Source organism: Trichoderma harzianum (genome assembly GCF_003025095.1).
Source record: "Trichoderma harzianum CBS 226.95 unplaced genomic scaffold M431scaffold_1, whole genome shotgun sequence".
Taxonomy (NCBI): Eukaryota; Fungi; Ascomycota; class Sordariomycetes; order Hypocreales; family Hypocreaceae; genus Trichoderma; species Trichoderma harzianum.
This window is the reverse complement of record NW_020209249.1, coordinates 1,092,992-1,105,735: the sequence shown is the minus strand read 5'-3', so window position 1 is coordinate 1,105,735 and position 12,744 is coordinate 1,092,992. Positions and strand designations below refer to the sequence as shown.

General features: G+C 47.8%; 4 protein-coding genes across 4 annotated transcripts; 1 reads left to right on the top strand and 3 right to left on the bottom strand.

Annotated features, from left to right (window-relative positions):
• Positions 1-41: 41 nt before the first annotated feature.
• On the bottom strand, positions 42-493 carry M431DRAFT_176770 (hypothetical protein). The gene is made up of 2 exons (XM_024913081.1): positions 358-493; positions 42-293 (listed from the first exon to the last, which is right to left on the bottom strand). Exons 1-2 carry the CDS (start codon positions 383-385, stop codon positions 79-81), a joined length of 243 nt encoding a protein of 80 aa, XP_024779965.1. The 5' UTR covers positions 386-493; the 3' UTR covers positions 42-78.
• An 850-nt stretch (positions 494-1,343) lies between these two features.
• Positions 1,344-2,728, bottom strand: M431DRAFT_176755 (hypothetical protein). The gene is made up of 4 exons (XM_024913080.1): positions 2,681-2,728; positions 2,018-2,602; positions 1,858-1,947; positions 1,344-1,801 (listed from the first exon to the last, which is right to left on the bottom strand). The coding sequence occupies exons 2-4, from the start codon at positions 2,271-2,273 to the stop codon at positions 1,386-1,388; spliced, it is 762 nt and encodes a 253-aa protein (XP_024779964.1). The 5' UTR covers positions 2,274-2,602; positions 2,681-2,728; the 3' UTR covers positions 1,344-1,385.
• Positions 2,729-3,223: 495 nt separating this feature from the next.
• On the top strand, positions 3,224-4,392 carry M431DRAFT_370 (hypothetical protein; the record flags this gene model as incomplete). The annotated part of the gene is made up of 3 exons (XM_024914631.1): positions 3,224-3,491; positions 3,559-3,814; positions 3,879-4,392. The coding sequence occupies 3 exons, from the start codon at positions 3,224-3,226 to the stop codon at positions 4,390-4,392; spliced, it is 1,038 nt and encodes a 345-aa protein (XP_024779963.1).
• Positions 4,393-8,431: 4,039 nt separating this feature from the next.
• M431DRAFT_72979 (hypothetical protein) lies at positions 8,432-12,739 on the bottom strand (the record flags this gene model as incomplete). Its single annotated transcript, XM_024922092.1, has 6 exons — positions 8,432-10,724; positions 10,788-10,973; positions 11,037-11,375; positions 11,443-12,004; positions 12,107-12,223; positions 12,307-12,739. The coding sequence occupies 6 exons, from the start codon at positions 12,737-12,739 to the stop codon at positions 8,432-8,434; spliced, it is 3,930 nt and encodes a 1,309-aa protein (XP_024779962.1).
• Positions 12,740-12,744: the final 5 nt, after the last annotated feature.

The following is a 12,744-nucleotide window of genomic DNA, read 5'->3' as shown; positions in this document are numbered from 1 at the left end:
GCTAGATGTGTGACAACTGGAGCTGGTCAGAACATCTGTCGTTAGGAGCCTGGCGTTGTGTCAGTTACAGCACATCGCCTAGTGCCGACAGATTTCCTGGCGATATGCTGGATGATGGCCCGGCCACATGTGTTGGCAGTGTGGCCGCAGGCTTCGACAGCTCTCTGGTGGATGCCAGATGCCATGTTGCCCCACCAGTGGAATTGTACGCCGGTGTATTGCAAGGCAAAGAGAATGATGATGCCTGAGATGGCGATATCGCAGGAACAGGCTGCTGAGAGAACAAAGTTGTACTGGGGAAAACCGGTCAGCATGAGTTGGAGAGTTGTCGAAGGGAGTTTGGGGGAAATCACTTACCTTGAACCAAAGGACACAAACCGAGCATAACAGAAGTAATGAAAGCTGAAATGAGCTGATAGCACGCAATCCGGTTGCAGAGTCACTCGCGGATATCTCCGGTGAGTTGTGAAGAGGAGTGTAGGACAATTGCTGCAATGAAACTACACATGTTGGGAGGATTGCGTGGATGCAGAGATCAGTGTGGTAAAGGGGGGCCAAGTCTCTTTGCCGACTGGCGACAGCATTGAAGCTTAGGCTATTGATGAAAACAACATGCCAAGCATGTTCAAGGCTTCAGTGGAAAATGACATCTAAGTTGAGAGAAATCAGCGGCTGACATCTCGCAGTTCCTCGAGGCAGAGTGCTCCATTGCAGAGATCATCTGGGGAAAAGGTAAATCATACATGACCTGGTTGTTTATCAAATCACCTGCGGAAGAAACTACTTCCAAGCGCCAAAGTGATAAGCCAATGAGAAAATGCAAACACCTGCTGTCTTGTTGCATGGGTGAAAAAAACGTGTGGTTGGATGAACGAGGCGGATGGATGGAGGGAGATGGAAGAAAGAAAATGAAAACGCTTTGTTCCCTCCACGAAGCTGAAGTTGAGCTACCCCGCACTGTGCCTGCTACTTTATCAAGAGCTTTCGTGTCCGTGACGTTTTCTCGCTTGTTTTCGCAGAATAGGCGAGCTTCATCAGGCAGTTGCAGCTTAAAAGTCTCCGGGAACATGGCGAGAGGAAGTCGCACATTGATTCAGCGGTGAAAAGCGCAATGTCTTTTTTTTTTCAGAACTATTTGAATGGAAGGGCCTGGACTAAAGATACAAACGAAATCGCAGGGATTGTTTAAGGTAGGTGCGGAAAGCATTGATGTTACAGGTACCCAGCCTTGCCAGCGTCACAGCAGGACCTCCAGCACTGAGCCACCATTATCAGGTGCATGTGCATCTAGAATACGGTGATACAGCGAGAATCATCGTCATCGGCCAAATTACTCTTCTCCTTCTTCTCCCTCTTTTGAATGTTCGTCCGCGTATTGCGAGTAATCACATATACTCGGCAAATAGTGAGTCGTAATCATAGTCAGGGAGCTTCTTTTTGTACTTGAGCTGATCAACGTCCTCTGGGCCAGAAACCGTAATTCGACATCCTCTGATGTCTGGATTGGCGAGAATGGTCTCATAGACATGAGCAAACTCGGAAGATTTCATCCGATTATCCCCTCCTTCCTCCTCGACGACGGAATCATAGTCGACGCGATAGCCCAGATACACCTCATTGAAGCGAACATTGGTCTTGAAGTTCTCTAAACAGGCTACGCTTGCCAAAGAGAAAAGTGCGCCTTGCGATATAGCCGTGACGCCAGCAAAGCCCAAGTCACCCAGTGATCCTGTTACGAGCGTCCAGGTGGCGTTAGGATACCCTTGATCGATCAAGTACGGAATGGTAGCTCGATAGGCCACTGCGTCTACGGATCAGTGCGAGTGCTTTATTTTCTGGGAAGGGGATTCTGATTACAAAAATTACCCTCCAAGTTAATGCTCATGATATCGCGGAAGGCAGACATTTTAAGATTTTGTGTGGGATGTGTGGTCTCCATCTTGCCGACTACCTTGCCGCATTGGCAGATTAGAAAGATGTATGGGAAGATATCGAGGAAATTGATTTCTGTACTCACCGGCAGAATAGACGTGTTGGAAATCTGGGAGTTCGCCAGCTTTGACTCTGTCAACCACTTTTTGAACGCTGTTCTCATCTGTCACCTGAGCCTCAACAAAGGTGATTCCATCCTTTGTTCCAACGTGTTGGACAATTTTCTTTTCTGCAGCACTACTGCGGACTATGGCGAGCACTCGACGCCCGCTTCGCAAAGCAGCAATTATGACAGAGACTCCTATGTTGCCAGAAGCTCCGACTACGAGTACAGTTTCCATTAAGTTTCTCTAGAGATGGGAGGATAATTAATCATAGTTGGGGGCTTGCGACCCGACAGTTTCAATTCAGTTTGCCAAAAGCATAGCTAAATCGCTTGGAACTGGGCTGCTTTTATATCTTGGCTGCGTGTGGTGTCAATTCAAATGACGTTATACAACGCAGCAGTATTCTTCATCTCATTGCCAGTTGAGATGGTGGAACAGGATCGAGGATCTAACAGGCACTTTGTACCAGCCGATCCAATGGGAAACTCTAATTCTCCCCTCTGGATCTATATAAGCATCAAATCTGAGATTCGCACTATGAGTTCATCGACATTTCCGCAGTGCTTTTGGCGCCGTTGAATTAGTGCCATTCGACATCCGCTTCTGGAAAATGGCTTGAGCGAGCCATCGTTAGAACTTACAGGATTGACTGCAGGTTATCATCCCGATCTTCAACACGCCAAAGTCTTCAGCCTGATGGATCTGCTCATCGCCTGATGTCGATACAGGGCTTGTGGAAGAATAATTCAACGTTGCTGTGTACATCTGCCATCTCAGAACTACTAAGACACTTGGCACGTGTCAAGTCGTCGTGATGTAACGCCCAGCATGAATTCTCAACAACCGGCTCAAACTCTATTCCACGCCGCGGATCCTACGTGGCTCAAGCCGAATTACAAATGCTCTAGAGCTCCGAGGAGATCGACAAAAGATTCGGTACTAGCTACTTGAGATAGACTTTGGAGATGATATGCACTGGGGCCCTCGATTAAAGCTGTCTGTGTGTACTTCAGAGGTTACTAAGGCAAGAAATTACATGGCGCTCTATCAAAACAATAGACAGCGTGATGAAACGCCATACGCGGGGTAATGGAACGTGTCAAGCAGTCAAATCCATCTCCCTCTGCCAGATATGCTGCTGCATAACTCATGTTTATCTTTGCCTCCCGCAAGGCTTGGTTCCAATGGCTATGCAAACAGCTATCCAGATCAAAGGCCCTGGCAAGGCCCAAATTGTCAAGGATACTCCCATGCCCAAACTTCGTGATGACTACATCATCGTGAAAACAGCAGCTGTCGCGTTAAATCCGACCGATTGGAAACAAATCGATTACCTACCCAGTCCCGGAGCGATTGTGGGCTGCGATTACAGTGGTGTCGTAGAGCGAGTTGGGCCTGCTGTCAAGCATGGGCCGCATGTTGGTGATAGAGTCATGGGAATGGTCCACGGCAGTGAGTGCTTGATCTTTCAGACAATGCTGTCAGATTTCATACTGACAATGTATTCTTTTCGTTATAGGCAACCACTCAAACCACGAAGACGGAGCATTTGCAGAACATGTCGCTGCCAAAGGAGATCTACAGATAAAAATTCCCGATTTCATGACGTTTGAGGAGGCTGCAACGTTAGGCGCCGGTATTATCACCGTAGGCAAGAGCCTCTATGAGTCTTTGGAGCTGCCTCTACCTGACGATCCACCAATGCGGCCCTTTCCTGTCTTGATATATGGAGGCAGCACTGCAACAGGCACCCTTGCAATTCAATTTGCCAAGCTGTGAGTGGACAAAGTCCAACTGAGATACCGCGCTTGGAGTTTGTGTGTTGATAATTTTGTTCAGGTCGGGCTTGGAAGTCGTCACAACCTGTTCTCCCAAAAACTTTCACCTTGTTCACAACCTCGGAGCGGACCATGTATATGACTACAACTCACCAAGCTGCGCCCCTTCTATCCGAAAGATTACCAAGAACCGACTTGCCCACGTGTTCGACACCATCTCGACCCCCGAAACGGCAGAGATTTGTTGCAATGCCATCGGCAGCCAAGGTGGCAAGTATGCTGGTCTCAATGGCCTAGAAGAGCTTCCGCGTGAGGACGTGACCAATCTTCATGTTATGGCTTACACGGCTTTTGGAGAAGCGTTCGACTTTGGAGATGAGAAAGTGCCTGCCAGCCCCAAAGGGTATGACTTTGCGGTTAAGTTTATGGGACTGGCTCAAGAGTTGCTGTGGCAGGGCAGAATTAAGCCGCATCCCCAGAGCGTGAGGACAGGAGGATGGAATGGTGTTTTGGATGGGCTGCAAGAGATGCGGGAGGGGAAAATATCCGGAGAGAAGCTGGTGTACCCTGTTTAAGACGAATGATGCATGTACCCAAGAAACATCTGGGTCTGTTATGACTGAATGTCTTTGCTTTTGCCGTTGAGACTAGAGCCTGGGTTGGAATGAATCACGATAATCTTCATCGTCAAACGGGTTCACATACTGAACGGAGCAAAATTATTCGATATAAAAAATGCTCAAAATAAGCAAAAAGAAGTATACGACATCGTCCAGCGGACCCGGCTGATGACTCGTGTAAGATCAAGGAGGTAGAAGAAGACGCAATCGCCAAAGTATGAGCGCTATAATGGCAACAACGCTGGATTGTTTTGATCATCTGTGAGATATTGTGTGCTTAGTTCGATTATTCGACCCATGCCTCCAACGTATCAAAGTCTTCTAGAACTGACCGCGCTTGCCTAGCTTTCTAATGCATCTTCCACTTCGCAGCTGAGCATCAGTGCATATCAAGTCATCCAATATGATTCATCAGTGTATTCGAAGGTCTGGCTTGGGAAGTGGAGACAGGAGAAGATACAGTATTGTCATCATACGGAAAAGATATGCCGGGCAACTGGGAAAAAACAAAATCTTTATTATCGTGTAACTTTTTGGAAGCTCTTGTGGATCTGTGACAAACAAGCTAACGCTCAATCTAGATAAAGTACCATGCCATCTTAAGAAGAAGACGATGACAAAGGAATCGATGTCGATTCCAGTGGATCTACCCCATGCTCACTACGCCGCCCGTGTTCTTGCGTGGTTGCGTAGAGTGGAGTATCTTGCCTGTCTAAGCGCTCAAGAAGCTGCCTGAGTTGCTCGTTTGTCTTTTCAGCTTGCAGAGTTAGCTGGTGACGATAGAAATCAAGGCTTGGCAATCTGGAAGACTGTTGCTCTTTGACAACCGGAGTTGACTGAGCACACATTTTTTGCGTCTCGGTGGTGCTTGGGGAGTATTCGAATCAATATTTGGCTGCACTTCAAGGTAAATGCAGAGAGTCCTTTTGTCGAGCCTAGCTATTTTGGCACTGTATTATAGGCAAACCTAGAAGAAATTCATCAGCTTTAGTTTCACTGGAGCCCACGACTGGTGTCTTACTCTGTACTTTGTCGTGCACTGTACTCTGTGCAAGCAAGCAAAACAACGAGCAGCTTGCCGTGTGACTTGACTCAAGATGATGCTGAAGAAATATATGATCGGATGACCAGTTGCCCGTCTGGGATCGCGAGAGGTTTCTTTTTCTTTCTTTTTCTTACAACTACACTCTACCAGACCCGAGGCCTCGAGAAGCTGTGCCGTCCAAATATATGAACTCGACTGCCGGGGGCATTATCCCAAAACGGAAGTTACACACTACCAGATGCTTATACCAATTAGCCTCATTTTTTTCTGGGGGCATTGACGTGGTTCGCTCTAAAACCGCCACTTTATTGGCCGTGATATGCCCTAATCTGGAGATGGCCTGCCGTGGCCTGCGCTAGGCATGTCCTCCCCTTGCCTATTCAAGTAGAAAAAGGGATATTGACAAGTGAGTGTTGTGAAGCAACAGCATGATCCCACGAGGCGCTGCACGAGGCGCTGCAATCTTGACGGCTCAAACTCCAAAATGGGGAAATGTGGACAACCTGAAGTTGGCCATCTGCGGCATGTATCTCGGCATCTCGATCATTCTCCCACGTGATCTCCTTTCTTTTCACGATAGAGTTTGAATATGCAGGGGATACATGATCAGATGCCCAAGGTCTTTGCTTGGCCATGGACTTCTTGGACTCTCGCGCTCGGCTTTCCTCGCTAATAGACTTTTGTAGCGAGATGATGCTATGTGAGATGGCTGCATGGGATTTGAGTGGGTTGACGGCATAGACGGCACTCGGAACATGAGTAGAGTTAAAGGGGGATAGACCAAAACTGGGCAGTTGGACACGGTTTGTCGGATATATCGGGCTCGATGACTGTTCAGCCACTTGTGGAGAGGACTGACTGACTCATGTTAGGCGCAAATATGTTATATATAAAGCTTTGACCCGTCCAACAGATGCCTGAGGTGTTGGCCAAGACGTAATTATTGACTTCATTCCGTTTTCTTTTGTTGCTGTCATTGTTTTTGATAATCACTCAAATGTGGTTGTTCCAGATCATGCTACAGCATCATTGAGATTGCTTTAGTAGTGGAAATACATACAACTGCGCGCCACTCTAACCCATTGTTTTTTTACCAGTCCTATTTTTCTAGGTTCTATTAGAGTTTCTGTACTGGATATCCGAATAATCATTTATACAACTGTGTAAAATATCCGCTCACTCTCTTCACCTTCGTAAAGGATCCAATTACAGTCTATATAATGCCTGACCGCAGGAACATTCAGAGAGCATCGAAGATATGACGTTTGTTTTTATGTGAATGTATGTCACTCTCTTGAAATCAACAAGAGTTGGCATGCGGCAATAGATATTCCAATCAGCGCAAACGTTTAAGATTCTTCAAGCAAATCTAACGAAGTCCTGGTATACCATTAGAACAAAAGGGACATTTATAACCATTGTCTGTTAATGGTGTAAAAATAATTTCTTTCTGATCCTACCTTCACCATGCTTCCTTGGTACCGGGGACATACGTTTAGATGTACCCTTGAAGTCTCCAATGTCAAGGATGATGAAACACTTCTGATATCACCGCCAAGTCATTATTATTGCAATTTAGGTATAATTAGAGAAAACGCCATCCGATGATGTACTTTCCAGCTACAAATCTTCGAATCACAAATCTGGAATTTTGCAAGAAATGGCTAAACTCAGATCTTATATAATATGACATTTTTGTATCATTCTCCGTTCAATTGTACGGTATCACGAAAATGGAAAACCATGGTTTCCCCGTTGGGCAATGCGCTATCCCAGCTGAATCCCACACGGGCCCGAGCTCGGCCCTATCCGGATGTATGGAGAAGCGGTTGCTTTTACCTCCATCGGCCGGTCCAGTATCTGGCGGATATATAGGCGACGGGTAAAAGGACGTTGCATTCCGGTATGCAAATGCAACACCGGAAGACCTCCAAAGGGCCATTTTCTTCGAATTTCTTTAAATGGCACAGGCAGCAGAATGTTCAGGTGTATTTAATAGCTTGTATCGACAGAGCCACACTATTAAGAAAAGATCTTGGTTCTTACAGGAGTTAGATAATTCTCCGAATCACCTTATGGCTGTCCACACACGGTGGGGTTCCAAACTTGCCGTCTCTTGGTTTTGAGCACCTCGGTTGGTTGGCCCTCTTCAAATCCATACGCAGGATGTGGTGTCGTCCTCTCTCGTCACAAATCATCAAAGAGACGAACCAATCGCCATCCGAAACAGAGACACGTTAGCTATGCTAGAGACGCCTTCTCAAACTATGATATAGATGGGCTCTCCAATGGCAACGACTCATTTCCAGCTGCCCCCGCAAAGGATGCCACCCACACGGCCGTCCGAGAAGGATGGAGACCCCAGCGCCTAGACTGGAAAAGTATGGGTGGAAGGATGGACTAGCGGAATACTTTTCTGTTTCGGTGCCGAATTAGCCAACATGCCCTTGTGATAATATAGAGGGAGTACGACATGATAGGAATAGTCGACTCATCGTCTTTCTAAACTAAAAGCCTAACTTCTTCCGTGTTAATCAGTGTTGTATTGGCCACGGGCCCAGAAAGTCCAAGGGATCCTAACAGAGCCGCAATGGTATCAGAAAACGTATCATCGTGACCAGAGTTTTCATACTGAAGAGCCATGATTCATCATGTAGACGTGTCCGAAAATCAACCAAGGGGATATACATTATCAAGTATCTATATACAGAAAATCAGAACATACCCATCATTGTCGTTTCCTCCCAAAAACCCAGGACGCATAACCTGTGAGAGCTTCCAACACATAATTTCTACCTTGCGTCAACATTTTAACCCGGATAAAAGTCCCCGTAACTGCCAAACACCCAAATCCCAATATCCACCGTCATACCCATTATATACTAAGAGAAAGAAAAAGAAAAAATCCAACCGCCGCGCCAACCCACATATCATATCATATATACACATTTAATAATGTGATTCATTGTCTTCTGCGAAACACTTGAATCGATCGTTCGGTTGGCGGAATCGATACGACTCTCCCCGAACAACTCGGTCAATTTCCTCCCGCACAAAGGGATACACATCCCTCCATGCGTTGCGCCCCATCCAGCAGTCCAAGTGGCCGTAGCCTGGGACAAGTCTTCGGCGATACTGAACGCCTCCTCCGGGGAGACCGGCAGATATGCCAAAGGAGTCAATCAGGCGCTCATATGACGTCTCCGTGGCTCTTGGGGAGAGAACGTCGCTGTCCTCGCCGACGAAGAACATGATGGGAATGCCGCGCAAGCGCTCAATGTGTTCTTGCTCCTTAAACTCCTCGTATTCTGGAGCGTTAGAGCTAACGTAGCCACGGCTTCCCATGCGTTTCAACAAACTCATCAGCTTCATGGAACTTCCGCCGAAGAAGCGATCCATGTTTCGGTGCGTCTCCTCGTTAAGGTTACGGTGGCTCCAGCAACGTCCAAACAGCAGTGTCGTACGGTGGCAGGCGGCATTCTTACATGCCTCACCTCTCTTTTCCGGCCAAAACCGCAACATCTGGTTCAAAGTTCGCTGGGCCAAGGAGTCTTCGGTCGACGTGCTGCAGTCTAACCAATTCCCCAAGACTGAGTCATATATTTTGTCTATCGCCACTGGCGACCTGGCCTTGATCATGTTCATAGTGTTCCATATTGGATTCATAAACACCTGACTGCAGGTGATTCCAAGGATCCACTCAGGTGGGATAGTTCCGTCGAGGAGACCGCTGGCGAAAGCGACGGATCCCATGCAATGTGCAATGGTGTATATTTTGTTGTTACCGTAGACTCTCCGAATTTGTTGTAAGCAGGCCTTGATATCGAGCCTAGAGTCGTATGTTGTCCAGTCCTGTTTATTTGTTGACTTTAACTGGCAAATCCGATGCACAGTCACGAAAACACGATAGCCAGCTCGTGTGAAGTAGTTGATGGCGTTGAAAGGGATAGTCGGCAATGCAAAGATTTGGTGGTCGACAGATGCGCCGGGAATCATGAAAAGGTTCTCGACTTTAACGGGAGAGCCCCATGAATCAGTGGCAATAGCGCTTGGGCTTGGTTCCCACATGTGCAGCTCAGTCTCGATACCATCGCTGGCGACTACCGTGTAAGTCTGAGATGGAGGCGTGTAATTCATATATGAGACGAATCCCTGCTCTGGATACTCAAGCGAGCCTAGTGGTGTTAAAAAGTGTGATAGTGATTTAGATGTGAAAAAGGACATGAACTTGGACATGTTCACGGCCTTGTTGAGGAAGCTGTTTCCAGAGGGAGATAGAGTCATCATCTCAGAGATGAAATCCTTTGGGCGCAGATTCAGAATTCCTCTTGCAACCAGCTTCTCGCTGGCAGAGAGGGGTATATCTTGATAAAAATCGGTAACATCGTCATGCCAGACGATTCGCTCCTGATTGGCATCTTCATTTTGAGTGCCCTTTTCCGTTATAGAAACGTAGAGGGTCGTTGTGGAACGCCACATCTGGAGGGGACTGAGAGAAACAGATGCGTCGACCAGTTTGTAGCCACGGAGACGAAGTTGGCGACCGTTGGCGCCGGCCATATCGCAATCATACGTGAGTATGCTGCTTCCTGTAGCTTTGTGGGTTCTCTTAAATAACCCCAAATCGCCTCTCGATAACATGAACGGCGACCCCTCAATAGTTGGACAGACGAATGTGCCTGTAAGCATACCGCTGGGTTGAGACTCGTCCCTTAATATTTCGTCGTCAAAGACTGTTGCGCTGACTAGCAGTCTGCCAACCTCCCCTCTACCTTTGCCTGCGCGAAAGTCTGACTCATAAGCAGACGTATCGTCAACTGCTGCGCTTGACGAAGTTTTGTGGATGAAGCCCGACATGAGTTCCGTGAATTCAACGCTCTTCTGTCTGAGCAGTTCGATCTTGTTCAGCAATTGATCGGGCGTTTCATCGTCAGAAGTATAAGTCGACTCGGAAGAGTGCCTGTCCCTTGGCTTGTGGGCTGGCTCTCCAAAGAGGTCTAAAACATCGTTCTTCGTCTCGTCGATGATGAGGCCGTTTTCTCTGGCATACGCTTCGACTGTGCGTTCGGCCAGGGCGGCAATAGTTGCAAGCGGGTTTACTCCGATGGAGGCCGGGATGATGGCTCCGTCGGCTATGATGAGGCCGGGATGAGTTTCTGAGGTATCGTTGCCGATAAAAAGCTGACCTAGGTGATTCGTCGCCCCATTTGCTGCTGTGTTATCCCGCGACATTGGTACACCACTAGGGAAGATGGCATTAGAACACAAGTGGTGATACAAGGTGTATAAAAGTCGGAGCACTTACCCAAGAGGATGGGCTGTTATCTGGTGCTTGTTCATGAAGTGATACATCGGAGTATACACCAGAGTGCCACCAACGGCGTCAATCGCCTTCTCGAGGATGTCATGGAATCGCTTGACGCGGTCGCTTTTTCCCACTCCTTGGAATTCCAAAACGGGCCGGTCGTTCTTGAGACTCAACGTTGCTTGACTCCCTGATTTGGTCAGCGAACTCTGCATTTTGCTATTCTAACCCGAATGTAGAAAAAAATACTTACCATCGTGAGACATGATGAGAAAGACTTGGGTATTTCCTAAAAGCCTCTTTTTGGAAAAGGGCCCGAGCAGCCTGCTCTTCCACAAGCCCATTGCCTCTTGAGTCCGCTCAAGCAGCGACTTGTCAGGGGAATGGCTGCCTGGCAGGAGATCCAGCACGCACTGCAGCAGCTGGGAAAATGCATGTGGCATAGTGCCCTCTTGGATTATGTAGCCGTCGAGCGGATTCTCAAGGCCCTTTCTGTTGTCGATGGCGCAGGTAATGGTTGGACCGACGGGGTTTGCTGGATCTGGCGACGCCTTTCCGAGAGCGTTTACTTCCTGTTTGCAGTTGTGTCTGTAAGAGAGGTATTCTGTCAGCTTTTGAATACCATCAGAGCACAAGGTAGTAAGTAATTGCTGACCCAAATGCGAGCACGTCTCCATTGCCGCTCATTCCACGGCCAACCCAGTCGCTCATACCTAAGCCCATCTGCTTGCTCCGTAATAGGATTTCTGTAGTACCAATCGAACCGGCTCCGAAGAAGACGGCCTTCTTTGCGTGAACCCACATCAGATCGCCATAAGTGTTTTCTGCTGCGAACCGTTCGCGACCGCGGCCATGCCACGCAAAGTAGATCAAGTAGCCGCCACGCTCATCCTGAACCTTTTCAATATACCTCACCTCGCACTTGCAGAACATTTCAGCACCCCAATTCCACGCATCGGCGAGATACGTCACCAAAGTTGTTGTTTTTGAGCCGTCATTCAAGCCTGTGCTATCTTGTCCCGTGAGTGTTGACGCTGACATGTTGACCCCTGAACTATTGGGGCCGGATCGGAAACGTGTTGTAAGGGGGACTTTGCGGAACTTGTCGGCTAGCCCAAGAACATGGGCTTGCTTGTCGAGGATTTCCGTCTTCTTAAGTGCTGGCCAGTCGTCCGGATATGGTTCTGGCTCCAGCACATCCCTGACTTTTTGGTAGTCTAGACGGAGAGTTAATCCAAGTGAGTTCCGTATGATGACAGCACAACAAGGGAACCAAGAGTATATATATGAAAGGGAGGAGAAAAGTGAGAATTACTCACACTTATCCAAATGTTCAGGGTCTTTTCGAATTTCGGGTGGCCAGAAGCCCGTGTTGAGGATTTCTTTGTCTGCTTCGAGGAATACATTTGCATTGATTAGGCTTGAACCTCCTAGCCCTGTGAAGTGGTGTTATACGAAGATCAGTATATAGTCCATTATAACGGTTAGAGAGATGTGATACAAGGGAGTTGTGACGTACCATTACCAAGAATTACACTCTGATCACGACCGAAAAAGAGATTAAACATGCCGGTGGGATTGCCGCTGTTGACAGCAATTTTACCAAGGGAACTCGGAGTGAGGTCGCCTGTAAATCGCCATTGTTTGAATGTTTCCATTGAGTCAGTAGGATACTCTCCGGGCCATCTCTCTTCTCCTCGCTCCAACAAACAAACGGACTGGCCTGCTCTCGCCATGCGCGAGGCAGCAATGGATCCTCCATAGCCAGAACCTATAACAACGCAATCATATGAATGTCGCAGAAGCTCTACGGGTTTCGAAATTCGAGGAAATGGATTTTTAGGGATGCCCTCTGAATTGAGGAGAGGTTCGGAACAGGCCGAGAGGCCAGAGGAGGAGGAGGCATCGTCCTCCGACACAAGGGAGGCGGTCAATGGCGGAGTAGGATACATGTATT